Source organism: Lactuca virosa, chromosome 7 (assembly GCF_052849685.1).
Source record: "Lactuca virosa cultivar CGN04683 chromosome 7, Lactuca_virosa_CGN04683_v6, whole genome shotgun sequence".
NCBI classification, from domain to species: Eukaryota; Viridiplantae; Streptophyta; class Magnoliopsida; order Asterales; family Asteraceae; genus Lactuca; species Lactuca virosa.
In genome coordinates this window covers 118539837-118560345 of record NC_136432.1, presented here as the reverse complement: position 1 = coordinate 118560345, position 20509 = coordinate 118539837, and the positions used below count along the sequence as shown (strand labels likewise).

Sequence of the window (20509 nt, the reverse complement as noted above, 5' to 3'; positions counted from 1 at the left end):
AAACATTGGAGGATATGCTGAGAGCATGTACCCTAGAATTCCAAGGTAATTGGGATGAACACTTACCTCTAGTAGAATTTTCCTATAATAATAGTTTCCACTCGACCATCAAGATGGCACCTTATCACGCTTTGTATGGGGAAAAGTGTCGAACACCATCATGTTGGCTGGAAGCTGGGGAAAAGCAGTTTATGGGACCTGAGATAGTCCATCAAACTGCTGAAAAGTTGAAAGTGATAAGGGAAAGGATGTTAGCTGCTCAAGATCGACAAAAGAGTTATGCTGACAAGAAAAGACAACTGATATCCTTCGAAGCTGGAGATTCGGTTTTACTTAAAGTCTCGCCGTGGAAGGGACTTATAAGATTTGGTAAAAGAGGAAAGTTGAGTCCAAGGTTTATTGGACCATTTAAAGTTCTTCAGAGGATCGGGAATCAAGCTTACAAGCTAAAATTATCGGAAGAACTGGAGGGTATTCATAACACCTTTCATGTGTGTTATTTGAGAAAGTTCACGGGAGATGTGCCGACATAATTCCCATTTCTGAGTTAAGGTTGGATGAAAACAAGAGGTTGATCGAAGAACCTGAGGCAATCGTTGACCATAAGACTAAGAAGTTGCGGCGCAAGATGGTCGATTTAGTGCTTGTGCGGCGCAAGATTGTTTGTTTGAGGTGACTGTTGTGTTGATGTTTTATACAAGTTTTAAACTGTATATATATTTTTATCTACAAATATGTTGGGTAGAACATGGGTAGATAGTTGGTGTGTGATAAAATAAAGTGATGAGAGGTCTCGATGTGATTTGAGATTCAGTCATCTAGCGGAGTTTGGATGACGACCACAGACTTTCTAGACAGTCCAGTGGGAAACATTAGCAGGTCCGCAACCTGTAGGTGTTAATGAACTTGAGTGTTTATTCGTTGTACTCCATCCCCCTCATGGTTGCCTTGGGGTTATGGAGTCATAAAGTTTGGATTTTGATGAGTTTAAACCTTCCATGCATGATTTGGTAGTCATTTGATGAAGTTTGGGACTTAGGGTTTTGATTTGGGTCCCATTGAGTTTTGCTAAGTCTTAAAGTTGGAAACTTTATGACTTAAGAAGTCCCTTGAAATCAGATATGGAAGTTGGAAACTTAGACTTAATGTATTGGGATATTCAGAGCATAAAAATGTAATATTGGGTGTTGTATTCAACCCATGCATGTGTTAGATGGTCTTAATGGGTTAAAAGGTTAGAACTTTGACTTTAAGCACTTAATAGACATGCAAGGTCATAAATTTGGAAACTTTATGACCCTCAGTGTCATATTGGACCTAGATCTGTGTTTGGACGAAAGGACTTAAGGTATTAAGCCCTTAATAGAAAGTTTGGGGATTCAGCGTGAACGCCCCGTGTAAGTGGGAGGAACGCAACACGTTTCAGTACGAGTTCGCGATTCTGGTCAAGGGCTTGAACGCCCCACATTCTTAGTGGGTCAGCTCGGTTGACTCGTTTGACCAAGTTTGACCAAAAAGGGTATTTTGGGTAATTTTGTGATATTGATTGGGTTTTGGTCTACGTCTGGTATTCAGGAAGACTTGTAGAGCTGGTGTTGGAGCAGTGTTTTGTTCAGATATTCGTCAGTATGTGAGGTGAGTCTTCTCCCGGTGCTCGTGAGTCGACGGCACCAATGCCGACTCACTAAATTATGTATGTAGAATGCTAGCTGTCTTTGTGTCTTTTGCATGTTTGTATGTGCCTGCGTGGTTGAATAACTGTATTTGTGATGACCAGCTCGGTCTAGCTGTTATTATTGTGTTATGTTGTTTATATGTGATTGAGACTGCTGATAGTCTCCAGGGTTGCTGATAACCCAACGGGTGTGCTGTTAGCCACTGAGACTACTGATAGTCCCCAGGTTTGCTGATAACCCATAGCTGTCTATTTGTGCTGTGTTGTATGTGGTATTTTAGGGAACTCACTAAGCTATGTGTTTATGAATTGTGGTTTGCATATTTCAGGTTTTCTTATATTAAAGGAGGGGCACGACTCGATTGCATCGCATCAATGGGGGACTTGTGTACTTGATAACTTTTAATGTTACTCTGATAAATGTTTTAAGATATTGCAGTTGTGAATTAGATAAATACTTAGAGTTTTAATCGAAAAATTTGGGTTGTAAGTTGGGGCGTTACAATCTCTATCCCTAAAAGTTTTCCTATCCAATTGTTAGGTTTGAGGGCAACCCAAAATGACTGTGCTACTATCAATTCAATTATATAACAATTATAGTTATGAGCTTAGACACCTAATCCAACAAATTTTTCATTTTTATCTATTTAAATATATCAGAGTATAATTACAATAAGCAGAAAACATGATGCAAATATGCATGTGTACAGTCGAGCCTTGACCTTCTCGCGGTCCGAAGAAGTGCATGAAAACATTTATAGTCAACTAGGTAAACACAAAGCTTAGTGAGTTCCAAAATACCATATACTATAATACATATACATTCATAACAATATGGATATTTTGGGAATCACTTTCCTTCTTGAGCTTTGGCTGATTGTACGCATCACATTCTTTCCTTTTAAATAAGTTTTTGTTTTATTTAAAATATTTGTTAAGATATTTATATCCTTAGTTTAAGTTTGGAATCACACGAGTGTTCATTCAATTCTCTCAAACCAGGGCTCTAATACCAACTTGTAACGTCCCGATTTTCAACATAAAATTTTCATTTTTATTTATTCAAATATATCAGAGTATAATTACAATATGCGGAAACATGATGCGAATGTGCGTGTGTATAATCGAGCCTTGCCTTCTCACGATCTGAAGAAGTGCCTGAAAACATTTATAATTAACTGGGTAAGCACGAAGCTTAGTGAGTTCCCCAAAATGTCATATACTACAATACATATACATGCATATATCGAGTATCTACGCTCACAATTGCTTAAGTTACTATTGCCATTAATTAGGCTCACAATCGCTTAGGTTGCTATTACCATCACCTCGCCTTTTGAGTATCTAGGCTCACAATCGCATAAGTTTTCTATTGCGATTATGCTCACAATCGCTTAAGTTGCTATTGCCATCAACTCACCCTTAGCCTTCAACACAAAGTTGGTCCGCCCGCATCTTGGCCTTTCCCAGGAAGCGAGAATGACTCAACCCCTCATAATAGATCATATAACAGATAACATTACAAGCAATGGCCTAAAAAGTCCATCGGTCTTATAGTAAATCACAACCTAATAGCATACTACATCCTAACACATTTATATAACTATAGTACAATGACATTAGGTACGTAGAGACTATACTATCGGCTCTACTCTACTAGCTCTTATATCCTAATCATCCATGGATATATATTGTAATACATAGTATAATGAGATAACTCACCTAGAAAATCACTTAGACGGTTAACATCTATCATTCTGATAATTCAACTGGTGAGTAGCGTGTCTATTAAGTATTAACTTATAATATTATAACTTATTAATATTTATGGCAATCTGGTAGAATTAGATCCTTCACAAATTCCAATTATATTTTCATGGATATCAAATAAGGATCAGCCAGGCAACACAATTGGGAGGCAGGACCATTTCAACATATAACTTTTTTGAAATCTACAACGAAGCCAACGTGCCCATTCTAGTCATCTCCCCCGTAAGTAGACCAATCAGAACATTTAACTGGAATTAATGACTAATCTAGTACTTATAGGTTCCTAATAACGATTAAGGATATAAATAAAGTCAACCTAAAAGCCTAGTAAACGTAGCTCAACTTACAGAAATTTTCTAACGAAAAGCCGGAAAGTCACGGGCAGAATCTCGATCCGAAAGCTTCTTTTCTTCAGGCTCCTAGATACCTCAAAGCCTCGTTAAAATGCTCAGAAGGTTGGAAAAAGTTGGACTCAAAGAACCAGATAGATTTCAGAGAGAATGTAGGAAAAAAGGTGAGAAATGAGGGTGTTCTCGGCTTCTATTTATAAAAGGATTGGGGAGGCGCGCCGCGCCTATCCAAGGGGCACGTCGCGCCCTATTGTGACGTCTCTCCTCTGCCCTGTTGCCATGTGTCGCAATTTTGGTGGTCCGCGTCCCACCTTCTAGAAGCCATGCGCACGCGAATTTCCGTTACTTCTAAAAATCATATATTTCTCATATGAGCTCCGTTTTCGACGTTCTTTATATCCATGTGTAGCTATCGATGAGTACTACAACTTTCATTCCGTCGAGTAATTATCACTTTATTTTTAAAGTTATATTTTTAAAGGGATTGGATTGTTAAAACCCGTTTAAAAATCATAACTCTTTCATACAAATTATGTTCTTGACTGTCTTTATATAGACGAAATCATATTCACAATAACTTCAACTTCCATTTAGATTGTTTCGGCTAACAGTCAACATATTTGAATTTCGATTTTTGTGTCACACACTGCCGCGGTAAAACTTTGAAAAATCATAACTTCCTAATATGAAGTCAGATTTGGACGTTCTATATATGCACATTTTTGTTTTTACGAGTACTACAGATTTCATTTAGATTACTTAAGCTAATAAACAACCTATCTCCGATTTACTTTTTGCAACACACCTTGTCGTATAGGGTTGGACACAAAACTTCAAACAATCATAACTTCTTCATAATGAAGTCAGATTCAAGCGTTCTATATATTTATGGAAATCGTATTGACGTCTACTATACATTTTATGATGATTACTTTGGCCAAAAAGTAGTATATTTCTACTTCTAATTTTATAAACAACGGTTTATAGTAAATCCTACTGATGGGTGAAAACGGGATGTTACACAAACTTACATATTTTATTGGAAACATAAATAAAAAAATCAAGAATATACGAGGGGAAATCTTAGGTAGAGCATATGAAATCGCAGATGAAGCAAAACCAACTGTGATTTCTTAAAAAAAAAGTCTTTTATAGCTACTTATTCTTTTCGGGCCATGGGCCGAAAATTAGACCAAAATCATAGTCCAATGGTTGATTCATAGCTAGAGGATAGCAAATCGCAGGTGTGTCTAGCCATCTGTAATTTCATTGGCTAGATCCGTAAAAAAACGAATTTTCAGACTATTTTTAAAAAAAGTCATTAAGTTATTTGACTAAATATGTAAATTTCTTTTAAATAAATATTGTAATGATTATCCATTCTTTATTAGAGTAAAACATAAAATAGTAAACAGAAGATCCATATTACGTGATTTTTTCTGTTTAACCTTAATTTTACTGTTATAAGAAAAAATCATATTATATTATAGTAAACAAAAATAGGAAAAACATTGAGATTGATTTCCACACAAGCAATGCATAACCTAAAAAAAATATGTACTAACAATATAGCAAATATGTTCAATTTTATGTAGAATTATCTATGCAGAAAATCAATAATAATCTAATGATTAAATAAATATGATGGCTCTGATATCATTTGTTAGATTAAAATATTATAAACTATCAAACCATATCATTTAATCACCAAGATAAAAAAGTCTCATACGTGAATCCATTGTTTGATTTAGCCGTGGTCTCTCTCGATGCGAAATATCGAAGACAAAGTATAACTATTGTGTGTTGGTCTTTCTCAACAAGGCCCTTTGGTATTTCTTTCTCACACTCTTATATAATGGGAATTAAGAATGTAATAGAAATGATTGTGTCTTTATGTGTTGGGATCATCAACTATTTATACATAAATGTTAAAGCCCCCGTTAAGTTCTAGTCAATGACATTCAATTATGACAATGAATAGCCTTTTGTAACCTGTCAAGCATATGATACCCAATTAATGGAATAATAATTTATAGTATATTATATTGATAATTATAATAAAAAGAAATTACTAATAATAAATGGTACATCAATCCACCTACCAAAACATGATACACTAAAAAAACACGGCTCATGTTGGGATATGTTGTAGTCTTGCAATAATAACCTAACCCAAGTCAGGTTTGCAAGTGGTAGTGACTACGACGTCATACATACGATCATGCTAAAATAAAGATGGAAAACTTAACATTATGGCATATTGTTACAATTTCAGATTTGATTTTCATATTCCAGACTTATTATTGGAGTTTTCAGATAAAGTCTTTGTATTCCGGACCACTATGAATATCCTAGATACACGTATCTAAATAGTAAATATAACTACATATATACCTATTTTCACCTTAATTTTTATATATATTCGAACACGTTCTACACGTTTAAGAATCAATCTTCGTATTTTAGACATCTTAATATCTTTACATTTATCAATTTTAAACTGTAAATTGAAACAAACGTTAAGAAGTTAAAGTAAAGAAAACTTACCCACAACATTATAACATCTTTATCATAAGAAGCCATTTTCTTCAAAATCCAAGAGTTTGAAATGTCACTCCTGAGATCTGATGGGTACTACATTTTGGAAACAATGTATATATAAGGGGGACCACTTATATTGGATCAGGTACCCACCCAAAATCGCTCCAAAAATGTCAATTCCATAAAAGTTGGTTATTTTATTTTTAATATTTTCAGTTGTCTTCTTAAATAAAACATATAAAAATGATTAGTTTTAGAAATACCCTTATAAATAGGGATGAATATAGGCGGGTATCCTCCTCATTTCGCCAAAACCGGAAATGGAACCGGTATAGGTGGTTCTTAAATTTTTGGAACTAGTCCTGAAACTGTCAGTTTCGGTTCCGGGAGCGGGTAACTCGGTTACGTCATTTTTAGTTTCGTTAATACAAAATAATTCTTAGCAATTGAAACAAAAAATAAATACTATAACTAATTTATTACGATACAGATTACAAACGGCGAAAAAATAATCGTTTTAAAAGATAATCCAAGTTGCTAAATATAAATCATAAACCAAAGTTCATGTTCTTATCATCATCAACATGTGTTATTTAATATCAAATCTTTTCAAAAGATGTTACCATCACACATGTTCAAATTACTTTGCAGTCATACATTTACATTCACATTCACATCAGACTGTTTGTTTTGAAAAAAAAACGTTGCAAATATGACTTATTAACATGTTACTTCCAAGATCCAATTAGATAGTCCCAATAAATGTCTTAATTATCAACGTTGTTACGGCCAATTCGTTTAAATATTAAGTATTTTTAAATTTTAATATTTTAGAATTAGTTCCGACGGTTACCCGGCAGATAATGGTTCCTAAAAAATCGAAACCGAAACCAGAACCGGTCATTGGCGGTTCCCACTTTTAGGACCTGGAACCGAAACCAATGACCTCGGTTTGAACCAACGATTTCGAGACAGTTCCGATTCCAAAAAAAAATACACGCTATCCGTGCTCACCCGTACTTAAAAAAAAATACCCCGTCTTCAAGCTTTTGAGACAAACAAAACTTTTAGACCATGTCTCACAAATTAACTAAAAAAAATTGTTAATTGAAAAACTACTTAATTATTATAAACCTATTAGCTCATAAAAATAATATTTAATAAAAACTAGAGAATAAATTCGTTGTAAAATATAAAATAATATATAAAAATAAACTTTTAAAATTAATAAAAATATATATTCAAAAGAGTTTTAAAAAACAAGACAAAATTGCAAAAATGATCCTTGTGGTTGGCAAAATTCTGTAGTTTTGGTCCAAAACGAAATGTTGGTGCACCACCGGTCCAATTTTAGATACATTGTGTGTTTTTGATCCTTATGGTTATATTTTCTTGTGTTTTTGGTCCACATCCCACCTAAAATGACTAATATGCCCCTTAAATAATTATATTTTAATTTCTTTTATTTATTTTCTTATTCTTATAATAAAAATGAAAAACAAAAACAAAATAAACCCACCACACACACACACGCACACTCTCTCTCTCTCTCTTCCAAAATTAATAAAACACAGTCACACACACATACACTCAAAAAATACACACACACACTCAAATTATCCCACGCTTCCTTCTTCTCCTTCGCTCAATGCAAATGTTAATTAAAAGAAATATAGACGAGGAAAACTGTAGGTCAAGATCAAAAATTGGTCTCATCTTCTTCCATTTTTTCTCGAGTTGCAGGTTTCCAAAGGAAATAATAGCAAGTCTGTGATGGTGATCTATCGCCCCTTTTCTACTTCTCTTTTGAATTGAGCCATTCTTCCACAGACCTCACCCCCTTATTTCCCCTAGCCACCACCATTAGTCCATCCTACCATCTTCACCCCTATTTGCTCATGACCACCATGTCATGCTTGTTCATCAATGTCGCCGGTGCTTGTTTATCATACGAGACATACAATTTCAGAAATCGATATCAAGTGTCTCTAGCTATAGGTTTAGACTCAACACACACACACACACACTATCGACACTTTCCAACCCTAACAAAACCCACCTGAAAATTAGAAAAGAAATCATTAGCAGTAGGCATCGAGCATTTTGTATTCAGAAAAGAAATAACCGACCCACACATTGTTCACAAGTTCATGGTAATCGAGAGTCAAAGGCACAAACCATAGATGTCTTGTCTCATCTGCAAGTTTCAACAAAATCACCATTGTTGCAGGTTGGTGTTCTCCATTTGCTAATGTTTCAAACTCACCTGAGCTAATTACAAATCGGGACATGGAGAAGCCATAATAGCTTGAATAGACGAGGGTAAATGTGTTCTGGGTGCTTATGGATTCAAAATTTATAAATTCTAGAAACTAGGGTTTGGACTGTGATTCTAGGGATGTTTCCGTTGGTGGAATGCACTGGCGACGACTAAAGCTCTGCCTTTAGTGGCTGGTGCGAAGGATAAAATGTATGCAAGATGTTACGAACTGGGGGGGGGGGATCCATAGCTAAAAGGAGATGAAGTGGCGATGGTGTTAGGAGGGATAACATCAGAGAGATGGGGAGAACTGGAGAAGAAGAGGTGTAGGGTTGGTGGGCCCTTTATTATTTTCAATTAACTAAAACCATTAATATAAATATAAAAAATGAAAAATATAATTACAAGGGCATAATCGTCTTTTTAAGTATATAGGGACCAAAATCACTAAAAAGATCCAAAATTGGACCACTGGTGCACCACTAAACATTTTTGGACCAAAATCACATATTTTTACCAACCACAGGGACCATTTTTGCAATTTTGTCTTAAAACAAATAGAGTAAATTTACACGAATGGTCCTTATGGTTTAGGGTAACTTGCGTGTTTGGTCCCTAACTTATTTTTTTAACTTGGAAGGTCTCTACTGTTTGTTTTTGTTACGCGCTTGATCTCTGTCTTACCTAAAACGACTATTTTGCCCTTCATTTTTTAATTTATTCAAATAAACACACCCCCAACCTCACCCTCCTCACCTTACCTTATCTACCCCACAATTTTTCCCTATTTAAATAATAGTATTTTTAGGTAAGATAGGGACCAAATGCGTAACAAAAACAAACCGTAGGGACCAAGTGCATAACAAAAACAAACATTAGGGACCTTGGAAGTTAAAAAAATAAGTTAGGGACCAAACGCGCAAATTACCCCAAACCATAGGGACCATTCGTGTAATTTACTCAAACAAATAATTAAAAAAAAACCATTTTATAAACAATTTTTTTTTTTTTTTTTTTTTTTATGTTCTTACAAAAATTTATTCTATAAATATATATATGGAAAGGAAGTCTTCCTCTTTCCCCCCTTTTCCCAGTACTATAAAATCGGGAAACAAAAAAACTTTTCCATTCATTTATGAGCTCGAATTTTACTCCAATGGCGGCCCCCAAACGACGGCTATTCTTCTGTATGACCCTAATTCTCTTCCTATTTGCATCTTCAGAAACCCTTCATGATTACGAAGTAGACCAGTCGGACGATTCATCTCTCAAAATCAAGCATGAACAGCTCCTATCAAAGATTCTCAATTTAGGTCTCGCTTCTATCTTCTCAATTTCGCGTTTCACCATTTTCGTTATGTACAATGAACTCCGAAAATTGATTTACTTAGATTTTGGTAAAAGGCTGGTGATTATGGATTGTTTCTAGGTTTTCCTTTTTCCTATAGCTGTAAGGTGTGTTTCTTAACTGATGGTATGAACTATAACGTTTATCTCTGTATCATTTCTTGTATGCTCTAACATTTACAGTCTTATTCAACCATTTTCAAATGACTATCAATTCCTTTGCATCTTCTTTTTTATATCAGTACCATGGAAACGAGAGTTTATTTACAATTTCTGCACAAATATATTCATTTTTCCAAGGATTTCATTCTCAGAATCCAGCATTGATGAGAGGAGCCGTGAAATTAACTCCAAAGATGAAAGAATCAAACAACTGGAAACAACTGTTTTTGAGAAATCAAACAGTTTGGCCTCCTTGCGTAGTGAAATTCAATCTCTCCAGGTCATTTTTAACAATTTTTGTTATTGTTTGCATCTGAAGTTATCAAGTTGATGTGTCAATACATGATTCTTCCATTTCTTTTTGCAGAAAAAGGAATCTTTTGATGCAAAGGAACAAGTGAATGAGGCTCATGCAAGAGCTGGTGAACTTGAAAAGAAGGTGATGTTCATAATATCATCAAAATATATAATCTCATTGTTCAATTCCTAAATTGACTTTCTTTTTCGATAGGTTGAAGATCTTAGAATTGAAATAGCAAAACAAAACACAAAAAAAGATGCACTTGAAGCTCGAATAAATGTTGCTGAAACAAAAATTGCAGAATTAAATGAGAAACTTGTGAAGGTACCCATGAATTATTATTATAACTCAGTTATTTCTACTTGTAGTATTTCTTATTTTATATGTATAAATTTTTCTTTGTATAAATTTATCTTTGTTTCCAGCTTCAGAGGACAAATGAAGAACAAAAGATCAGAATCCATAATACAGAACGTGCTCTAAAGAAAGCTGAGGTTTTCTAAAACTCGACTTTTTTTTTTTATCTTTTATTTTTAAACTTTGGCTACTTTTACAAAATTTCAATGACTCCAATATGTTTATAGGAAGAAAGAATCAGAGTCCAATTTAAAGCTGCACGCTTCTCAAAAGAACTTGCAGAGGTATATGAAATTGAAATACAAGAAAAATAACAATATACTTTCATTATATATTTTTGTTTTTTAAAAAAATATTTATGCATCAGGTCCATGATTCATGGCTTCCACCATGGCTAGCAATTCATTTAATTCATTGTCAGGTATATTCCCATTTCCTTTTGGTTTAAAATAAATGAAAAAAAACATTTCTATTTCTTATTTTTCTTGGTATATTTTTGAATTATAGTTTCTGTAAACATGAATCTTTTTCTTAATATGCAGTCTTTCATGGTGACTCATTGGAATGTGTATGGAAAACCAGCTCTTGATGTTGCATTTCAAAAGGTTTTCTAGAAATTTTACTTTAATCAGTTTCTTTCATATTATATAATTACTTTCTGATATTGACAAAAAGTTTGTAACACTCTTTTCACATGATAAACAGACTTAAAATAGAGCAAAAACTAATATTAATATTTTTAAAGTTATGTTATTAATATTATGAAATTTTTTTAGGCAATGGAAACACAAACTCAAGTTCAAAGGTGGACATGGCCCTACATTGATATGGTTCACACAGTAAGAACTTTTTTTTTTTTTCATTTAAATACATAACAAGTTTTATTGCTATTTCTTGCATTTATCTTTTATTAATATTAGTTTATGACTATACTTAATGTTATTTCTTTTATCTACAGAAATGGATTCCTATTATCAAGGAACAATGGCTTACATTAGTGACAAATATGGAACCACATGCACAAAAATTTACTGTGAAGACTGTTGAAATTTACCATGTATCCATGAAAAAATTACAGCCTCAAATTTCCAATATAAAAACCATTTTGGATCCTTACATCAAGGTCTTGTTATTGTAAAATTTAGCCAATCATTTCATTTTGTTATTTATATTTTTTATTTATGTATAAAAATAAAAAATTGGGATAACATTTACCATGTGTTGTATATCTACGCAGGAAGTTAAGAAGTTTACAAAACCTTATGTCAATTGGCTTTCAAAGACACTGAAACCTTATGTTAATAAAACACATATCTTTTTAAAACCTTACTCCAAGAAATTACTCCGTGGTTATAAAAGGTTCTCCAAATACACCCTAAAATACCATCGCCAGGTAAAATTTTGCTTTTTTTTTTAAATGACAATTTTACCCTTTTGTTTGTTGTTTTGTCATTTAGCCTTATGTTTTGTAGCGTAACCATGGATTAAGTGGAGACTTAGTTGAATATATAATTTGGTGTTAGTTTGATTGTATGTTGGAAGGAAAAAGTCAAAAAGAATATAATATTTATTTTTTTATTTATAATTATTGATGACGTGGATTTTATTTTGGAAGGTACGAGGTAACATACATGAAGTGATGAAGCAAAATGAAATTACACGTGCCTTTGCAACTAATGAACTTGTGTGGTTTATGGTATGTGCCTTAATGTGATTATTTTTTTAAAAATAGTTTATATAATATTATAGTTAAAGAGATTATTGTGTTATTTTATTGTAGGCATCTGCTTTAATAGTTTTTCCTGTGATGGTTCTACTTACTATGGTGTCATCTTTATTCAGGTTTGTTTTATTGCTTTTACTAATGTTTATTCAAATGTCATTCTTGATTTTTTATTTATTTATTTTCTTTGGCAGTAAAAAGTCAAAAAGGCGATCGCGTAATTCCCATACAAGCCATACACGCCGTAGGGCAAAACGCGTGCATCAAGACAAAACAAGCACCTCAAAATAATTCTACAAATACATCACTGTGTCACTGTCACTGTTACTGACAGTGTATGACAATCTAGAGCAACCGAAAAGCTTCCAACGCCACACAATGAGAAATCACTAGTATGTTAATACTCGATAGACTTGAATGTTTACAAATACAAAAGATTTGGAAAATGATGGTGGTAATCGATATAAATGTCCTTTTTGCCCTCATATATGTGTTCGTTTACAAGTATGACTGGATAGACTAATTATGATAATCTTGTTGACCAGTGATAACATCTCGAACTTTGGTTTTAATGGTATATGACATAAAAGGGTATAAGGCTAAAATAGCAACTATTTTTATCTTCGTAAGATGATGATATATAGGTTTGTAGAAGAAAGTTGCTAATGTTTTATAAATCGGGTGTTGTTTGTGGAATTACTTTTAGTTTTGTGTTGTATTAAATCTTGTGTTAGTTGCTGTTCTACTCTTTAGTCCAACTTGTTAAAATAAAGATTCCATATTCAAAATGGATATGAAATGAGGGACTTATTTGCACAAATTTTAATTTGTTTGTTGAAATTTATGTAGAAAAATAGTCATTTAATATAAGTCTTGCCTACCATTCGTCTTAAGAATTTGAATTATTCGATTTGATTGTATGCAACGTTTATAAATCAACTTGGGTCTAATTATGGTTTGAGTGAGGCTCCTTAGTTTAATTGTTTTCTCTATGGAAAGCAAATTGATCAATATTGTCTTTAAACCAATGATTATCAAATGATGAACACGGACCATAGTGCAAGGCATGAAAACAAGACTAGGGAAAGCAAAAAGAAATAAGATGAGGGGCATTTATGTTATTGCACTTCATTTAAATGGTAAGGGTAGATTAGTCAATTTATCATGTACCAAAGGGCTTCTAGCCCAGCGGTATCAGGTGGTATCCTCCCTTCTTGAGGTCGAGGGTTCAAGTCCCGTGGTGGACATAGGTGAAATTAGTTGTTAATTTATGAGTAGATTATAATATTTGTATTTGCCGGTTCAAAAAAAAAAAAATGTCAGTTTATCATGTGGAGATTTTAGTCGGTTAGAGAGTTGTATAAATAAGATGGATTAGTTAGAAGTCACGACACCTAAAAAATGAAATCAAGAACCGGAGGGCCTTGATCATCCCAAGGGGTTCGCGATATGAAACAATCAAAACAATGGGTTGATGAGATAGATACAATTTCGTAATCCATATCGCCTTTTGATTTGGAGATGGCAGAACGAAGAAACGGTCACCAACAAATTATTAAATTGGAAAAGGGAGTGATACTCAGCTTAAAACAAAAGTCTTGTATAAAGTTGGCGGTTGATGGCGACGAATTTTTTTTTTCCTTCATGGGTATGGGAACAACAAGAATATGAAGAATCGAATACATGGGGCTCATAATTAATGATGAATAGAACACTAAGGTTGGTGTGATAAAATGAAAAGTCTTTAGATTCTTCAAGAATAAGTTCATGGAAAATGGCCCTCGAGACCGAAGATTCAGTTCCAAATTCCGTCCTCTTTTCCTTGAGATTAGTTTGAACTTAGAAACCCTTATTTCTTTTGAAGAGATCAAATTTGCTGTTTGACCGAAGATTCAGTTCCCGAACGAGATGCTTCTAAATCATAAAAACTTACTAGGGGTTGTTAAAAACCGATATTGTGGCTTTTGTGAAGCACTTCAAGAGATATAGGAAAATCATAAGGGGATTTAACTCATCATTTATCATTGTTGCCCGAAAAATCAAGGATCCAATCAAACTCAGTGACTACGGTCCAATGAGTCTTATTCTTATTGGATGTGTATACAAGATCATTGCCAAGATTCTCACTACATGTCTAAAAGTGGTTATTGGGCACAATATTGACAAGGTACAATCGACTTTTATGAAGGCTCGAAACATCCTTGACAGACCTCTTATTGTTAACGAAGTATGTTGTTGGGTGAAAAAACCAAAGCGAAAAGTTCTTTTATTTAAAGTTGATTTCGATAAGGTGTCTGATTCAATTAATTGGAAGTACCTCAATTTTATTCTCATGCAAATAGGTTATGGCTTGAAATGACGTATGTGGATCAATGGGTGTCTTTCATCCTCCAGAGCATCAATTCTTGTTAACGGGGCACCGACATATGAACTTTCTATTTCCAAAGGCTTTAGGCAATACGACCCTCTATCTTCCTTTCTCTTTATAATAGCCATAGAAGGTCTTACTGTATCCATGAAGACGACTTGTGAGAAAGGTATATTCAAATGTTTAAAATTCCCCATAATGAAAAACTATGTATCCCATATTTTCTATGCTGACGACGCCTTATTTGTGGGGGAATGGTCCAAAAGCAACATCAAAAACTTAGCCCGAATCCTTCGTTGCTTTTAAGTCTCATCCGGTCTAAAAGTTAATTTTCATAAGTCCAAAGTTTTAGGTATCGGGGCTTCAATGAACAAAACCAATCGGTGGGCCTCTCTCCTTAGATGTAAATCGACTACCCTTCAATTTACCTATCTTGGTGTTGTTCATGTGGGGGCAAACATGAACCTCAAGAAGAATTGGAAGCCGATCATTGAGAGGTTCCAATCTAAGCTTTCATCTTGGAGATCGAAGACCTTATCATTCAATGAGAGACTACCATAGTCAAGCAAGTATTAGGTAATGTTCCTACTTATTTCTTTTCACTTTTTATTTCTCTATTGGGTGTAATTAACACCCTTGAGCGGTTTCAGAGACAATTCTTATGGTGTGGGGTCGATAATAAAACAAAATTTAACTTGGATATCATAAGATAAAGTAATGACACCTAAAGATTGTGGGGGGGCTTGGTGTTGGATCAATTTGTGCCCTAAACATGGATCAATTCGTGCCCTAAATAATGCACTTATAGTGAAGTGGTGGTGACGTATTAAGACTGACTCATCTTCACTATGGAGTTGTATTATTAAAGGGATACACAACCTCTATTTAAAGCATGATGAATGTATGTCAAGGTCAATAGTTGGGGGTTGGAACAATATAACAGGTATCAAGGAGGATTTAGCCAAAATTGGCATCCCAATTGGAGAAGTTATAAAAAAGCAAACTAATGTGGGAAATGATACATTATTCTGGGTAGATAAATAGATCGACAATGACACCCTCATAAATGCCTTCCCCAACTTATATCGATTGGAAAAATAAATGCTCTGTATCTAAAAGAATTTAGATTGACGTGTTGGGTTTTAGTTCAAAATAGTTTCAAAAACTACAAAATATGGCAACAGAAGACTTAAAAATTTGAACATAACATAACATTCTATACCCACCAAGGATCTCCTTCAAGTTATAGAAAGATAAAATACCAACCATAAAAAGGATGAAGAAATAACAACCTTTGTTGTTCTTTGGATCATCTTGGGAGGCTTGGAAGTTGATGAAAAAGATGAAACCTTTGAGACACCAACAATGACTCAACTTGATGTAGATGCTAGTCCATAACTCTTAAATCTTAAGCTTGAAGATAAAATACCCAAGTATTTTATCCAAGAGAGAAAAAGACATGCAAGTAATCTTCAATAACTCAAAGCAAAGAAGAGATGGAGAGTCTCCTAGAGAGCTCTCGGCAATTGCAAGTAATGAATCCCCAAGAGTGCAAGACTTTAGCCATTTGAAGCATACACATGATCTAAAGGTCTTTAACCATTAAGACCTTTAGACAACCTTGTCCCCATGCATGCACCATGCTTCATTACTTTTGATTAAACTGTAACGTCCTGTTTCAAATCGTTGCCATTGCGGGGTGGTGAGAAAGGAATGGGTATTAGCTGACTTAGAACCCTTGAAGAATCGAGTTTGGGCTCATTTGGAGGTGGATGATGTAGTTTGGATGATCCCAGTATTCGGTTTGTGTTTTAGAGTCCAAGGGCATTGGTAAAGGCGTTGGTTCGGGCCTTTTATGAATTTTGGATCTTATTTCGGTTGGTTTTCAGGCTAAATAAAGTTGATAGAAGTCTAGGGCTTCTCGTTACCTTTTCGTGGATATAAAGAACGTCGAAAACGGATAAGGGATGCAAAAGTTATGACCATTTGAAGTTTAAGGGGGTTTGGGCCAAAACGGGTACGCATAGTGTACCCGGTAGGAACGCATGGCGTTCAAGAAGGAAATTGGACGCGGACCATGTTGGGAACACATGACAGTTTCAAAAGCTCTTTTTTAGGGTTTGGTCCCTTTATAAGCATCATTATGGACCCAAACCTCTTCCATTCTTCAGCCTCCATCCTCCCTAACCCTAAGAATGAAACACTAGCCTCCATTTGAGTGATTCTTGAGCTTAAAAGGGATTTATGTGTGTTTTGGTGCTTGAAGAAGAAGAAGGAACTTCTTGAAGAGTCATTGCTTGACTTGGAGCATTTGGATCCAAGCTTTGTGCACCTAGATCTATCTTCTGGAGGTATAAAGTTTCAACCTTGACAACTCTTTCATGTAGATCTAGCTAGTTGGTTTTTGGTTATGGTTTTGGTCCCTTTGTGGTGGTTCTTGTGAGTAGAAGTTACTCCAGAACCTTTGAGCTTCATATTTGGTCCTTTTTGAGGTTATGGAACCATAAAGTTTGGATCTTGATAGGTAAAAACCTTCCATTCATGATTTGGTAGTCATTTGATGAAGTTTGGGACTTAGGGTTTTGATTTGGGTCCCATTGAGTTATGCTAAGTCATAAAGTTGGAAACTTTATGACTTAAGAAGTCCCTTTGAATAAGATCTGGAAGTTTGGACTAAGATCTTAAGGTGAAAGCTTGCATCTTGGCCTCTTTATAGGGTTATAATGCTTGAAATCATGATTGGGTCCTTTTGGACCATGCAAAGGTGCCAAGTTGTCAACTTTATGGATTAAGTTACTGATATGAAGCTATTTTGAGGATTTGGACGTTGGACTTAAAGTATTAAGACATAAATGTAATTTTGGTCCCTGGTCGGGAACGTCGTGCGTTCCGATGTCGAGTCACGATCAAAGGTCAGGAAACGAACGCCCAACGTTCCACAGGGGAACGCCCAGCGTTCGGTCCAACATTGGGCTTCTTGGGCTTGTTCATTTTAGGCTTCGGACTTGGATTGGAGTTTTTGCGTGTTGGGCTTTTTGGTCAGAGGGTTCCTAGAGCTTTGGACTTTTATTTGGACATGTCTAGTTGGGCCAAGATTTTGTATTGGGCCTTGGTGGGCCCAATGGTTTTGGACTTTAGTGGGCCTAATGGGCTTGAACCTTTGAACCATCAGAGAATTATTATTGGACTACGAATCGTTGGGCTTTTGGGTAAGGCCCAAATGGGGTTGGGCCCAATTTGGAAAATTGGGCCATTATTGGGCTTTTATGGATTTTACAGTTTTGAGCCTTGTTGGTTTTGGGCTTGGGCCTTAGTTATGAATCTTGTTGGGTTAGGGGTAAAATGGTCATTTTACCCCAAGTATGGATTATGGATCATGGTTTGGGACTCAATTGCTAATTGGGTGATATTTTGGTATTGATAGCTCGAGGAGTTGTCAGGACAGCAACTAAGGATTTCTTGCAAAGGACTTCAACAGTGTGAGGTGAGTTACCTTCATGTATGAGTGGGTCGAAGACACCAATGCCGACTCACTAGTAATTGTTTGTAGTAGAGATGATTGCCTTTGTGATAATTGTCTGGTATGCCACTATCTGTTATGTTTTATGTGCTTATTTTCTACGATATTATGTGGTAGTGGTAGGGGTGGCATAGACCCATTATTCGGTTGAAATAGATCGAAGGGGAGGCCAGCACCCAGATATGCTCGGCAGTATCCGGTTGAAACAGACCGAAGGGGAGGCCAACACCCAAATATGCTTGACAGTGTATTTGTTCCATGATATATGGTATGATGGGGGAACTCACTAAGCTTCGTGCTTACGGTTTTCGGTTTTGGGTTTCAGGTACTTCTTCTTCGAAAGGAAAGGATCCGGCATGATCACAACGCATCACACTATAATTTCCGCATTATGAGATCTTTGGGAGTTATACTCTGATATTGCTTTTCTATGACATGTTTTGGTTATTTGAAATACTGGTTTTTGATTATGAAATGAGTTGACACTATTGATGTTTCAGACTATTGGTTTTTATAATTACTTATTTAAAAATGAAATTTTTGGCTCTAAATTTTGGGATGTTACATAAACAGTTTGGAAAGTCGTACCTCTTTTCTTTCTCTTCAAAATCGGTCATGCCTTTTAAAAAGGGAAAAGTTGAGTTTATATTTTATAAACTCAAAGTTTATAAGATATAAACTTTGTCTTTTGCTAAAAGACGAAAGGCTTACCTAGTCCAAAATGTTGTACATAACTTATTAATTCATACCATATGAATTATGTAATGTTACTTGCTAATGAAAATTATTATTTCCATGAAATAAATAATTTCCAATTTAATTATAATAGTTTTATTGAATATTTATTAAAATCAGTTTCTAATAAATAATCAATTGTATCAAGTTGTTGTTAGTGTGACCCATTAGTATCATATATTAATTAACAATATCACTTTAATATGACTCTTGAGCATACTAGACCTTTCAATCTCCCACTTGAGCAAGATTCATATTAGATTGATATAGACAGTGATGAACGTCTAGCAACATTTCACTGCCCCCAACAACATATGACTTTGTGCCATTCTATCAACGCCCAATTCACAAAAAGCTCAAAGCTACAATTGGTGTATAAGGTAAGTTTATCAGTTATCCATTTGCTACAAACATCATGTTGAATATGAGATACGGATAGCGATCAATCTCATTAGTTGTTCAACTTTTGGTAAGGCGCCTTAGATGTCTAACTCTCAACATACAAGAGGAACAAATCCCATCTTGACTATATATGCCTCTTGCATAGTTCACACTATACCTGAAAATGGCTTTTATAACTGCCCGGTTAAGGAACAACATTTGACCATATCAAAGCATAGTACTCCATACACTTAAGTCCCACTATGTATCTCAGGTGTTAAGGATAGAAAGATAGTACCTTTTAATCAAGTATCATTCATGATAGCGATCCATGAGATGATCTTGATGCGGGTCAATTCAATACTAGTTCTCTAACAAGTACCTATGAAACTTGGTTACAACCACTTGCCTACTTTCATCTAGTGAGAGCCAACAAATCCAATTCATATTAGTCTTACTTCATAATTGCTCCCACAATTATAACCGAATATGAACGTTTAGAATAATAACATTATTCATGTATTAAACATGTTAATATAGAACACAACAAGTATTAATGTGATGCCTATATCCCAATATATCATTACATTATCTAATAGTTGTTATAATGTTCCAATATCAAAATACCAAATCCAAATCAAAATCCCATTTCTAGAAAAATAAAGTCTTACAACTGAAGTGTGACCATTCATACTTAGCTCAAAAGGATGACTTTATCAATGGGAGGGACTGAAAGTGTAAACACACATCTTTGGATTTCCCACTCATGAATCTACTCAATCGGTGAAGGTTAAGGTCTCCAATCCCACTTATGGATTTAATTTGAAAAGAATTGAGAAGGAGGGACTGAAAGTGTAAGAAAGGGGCTTAATTTTGAAGATGGAGGCTGGACTAAAACCCGACACCCCCTCCCTTGGCCTCTCGTCTCTTATACAACCCCAAAACCCTAACCCTAATGTTGTTGCAGCCACCACCTTATCACTCCACATCTTCAACCGCCGCCATCATCTGTGTCGCCG

General features: G+C 34.9%; 1 protein-coding gene across 1 annotated transcript; it reads left to right on the top strand.

Moving 5' to 3' along the window:
• The first annotated feature begins 9688 nt into the window (after positions 1–9688).
• Positions 9689–13231, top strand: LOC145123443 (uncharacterized). Its single transcript, XM_079058649.1, has 14 exons — positions 9689–9909; positions 10258–10385; positions 10473–10544; positions 10617–10730; positions 10832–10900; positions 10991–11047; positions 11131–11184; positions 11306–11368; positions 11540–11602; positions 11722–11886; positions 12001–12156; positions 12379–12459; positions 12544–12605; positions 12681–13231. The coding sequence occupies exons 1-14, from the start codon at positions 9732–9734 to the stop codon at positions 12775–12777; spliced, it is 1359 nt and encodes a 452-aa protein (XP_078914775.1). The 5' UTR covers positions 9689–9731; the 3' UTR covers positions 12778–13231.
• The last annotated feature ends 7278 nt before the right edge of the window (positions 13232–20509 follow it).

What these genes read in the sequence shown, in the direction of transcription:
- LOC145123443 (XM_079058649.1), top strand. Translation starts at nt 9,732, where the DNA reads ATGAGCTCGAATTTTACTCCAATGGCGGCCCCCAAACGACGGCTATTC. An exon ending in GTGCTCTAAAGAAAGCTGAG is followed by an intron (nt 10,901 to 10,990) that starts GTTTTCTAAAAC and finishes ATATGTTTATAG; the next exon opens with GAAGAAAGAATCAGAGTCCA. An exon ending in ATGGTGTCATCTTTATTCAG is followed by an intron (nt 12,606 to 12,680) that starts GTTTGTTTTATT and finishes TTTCTTTGGCAG; the next exon opens with TAAAAAGTCAAAAAGGCGAT.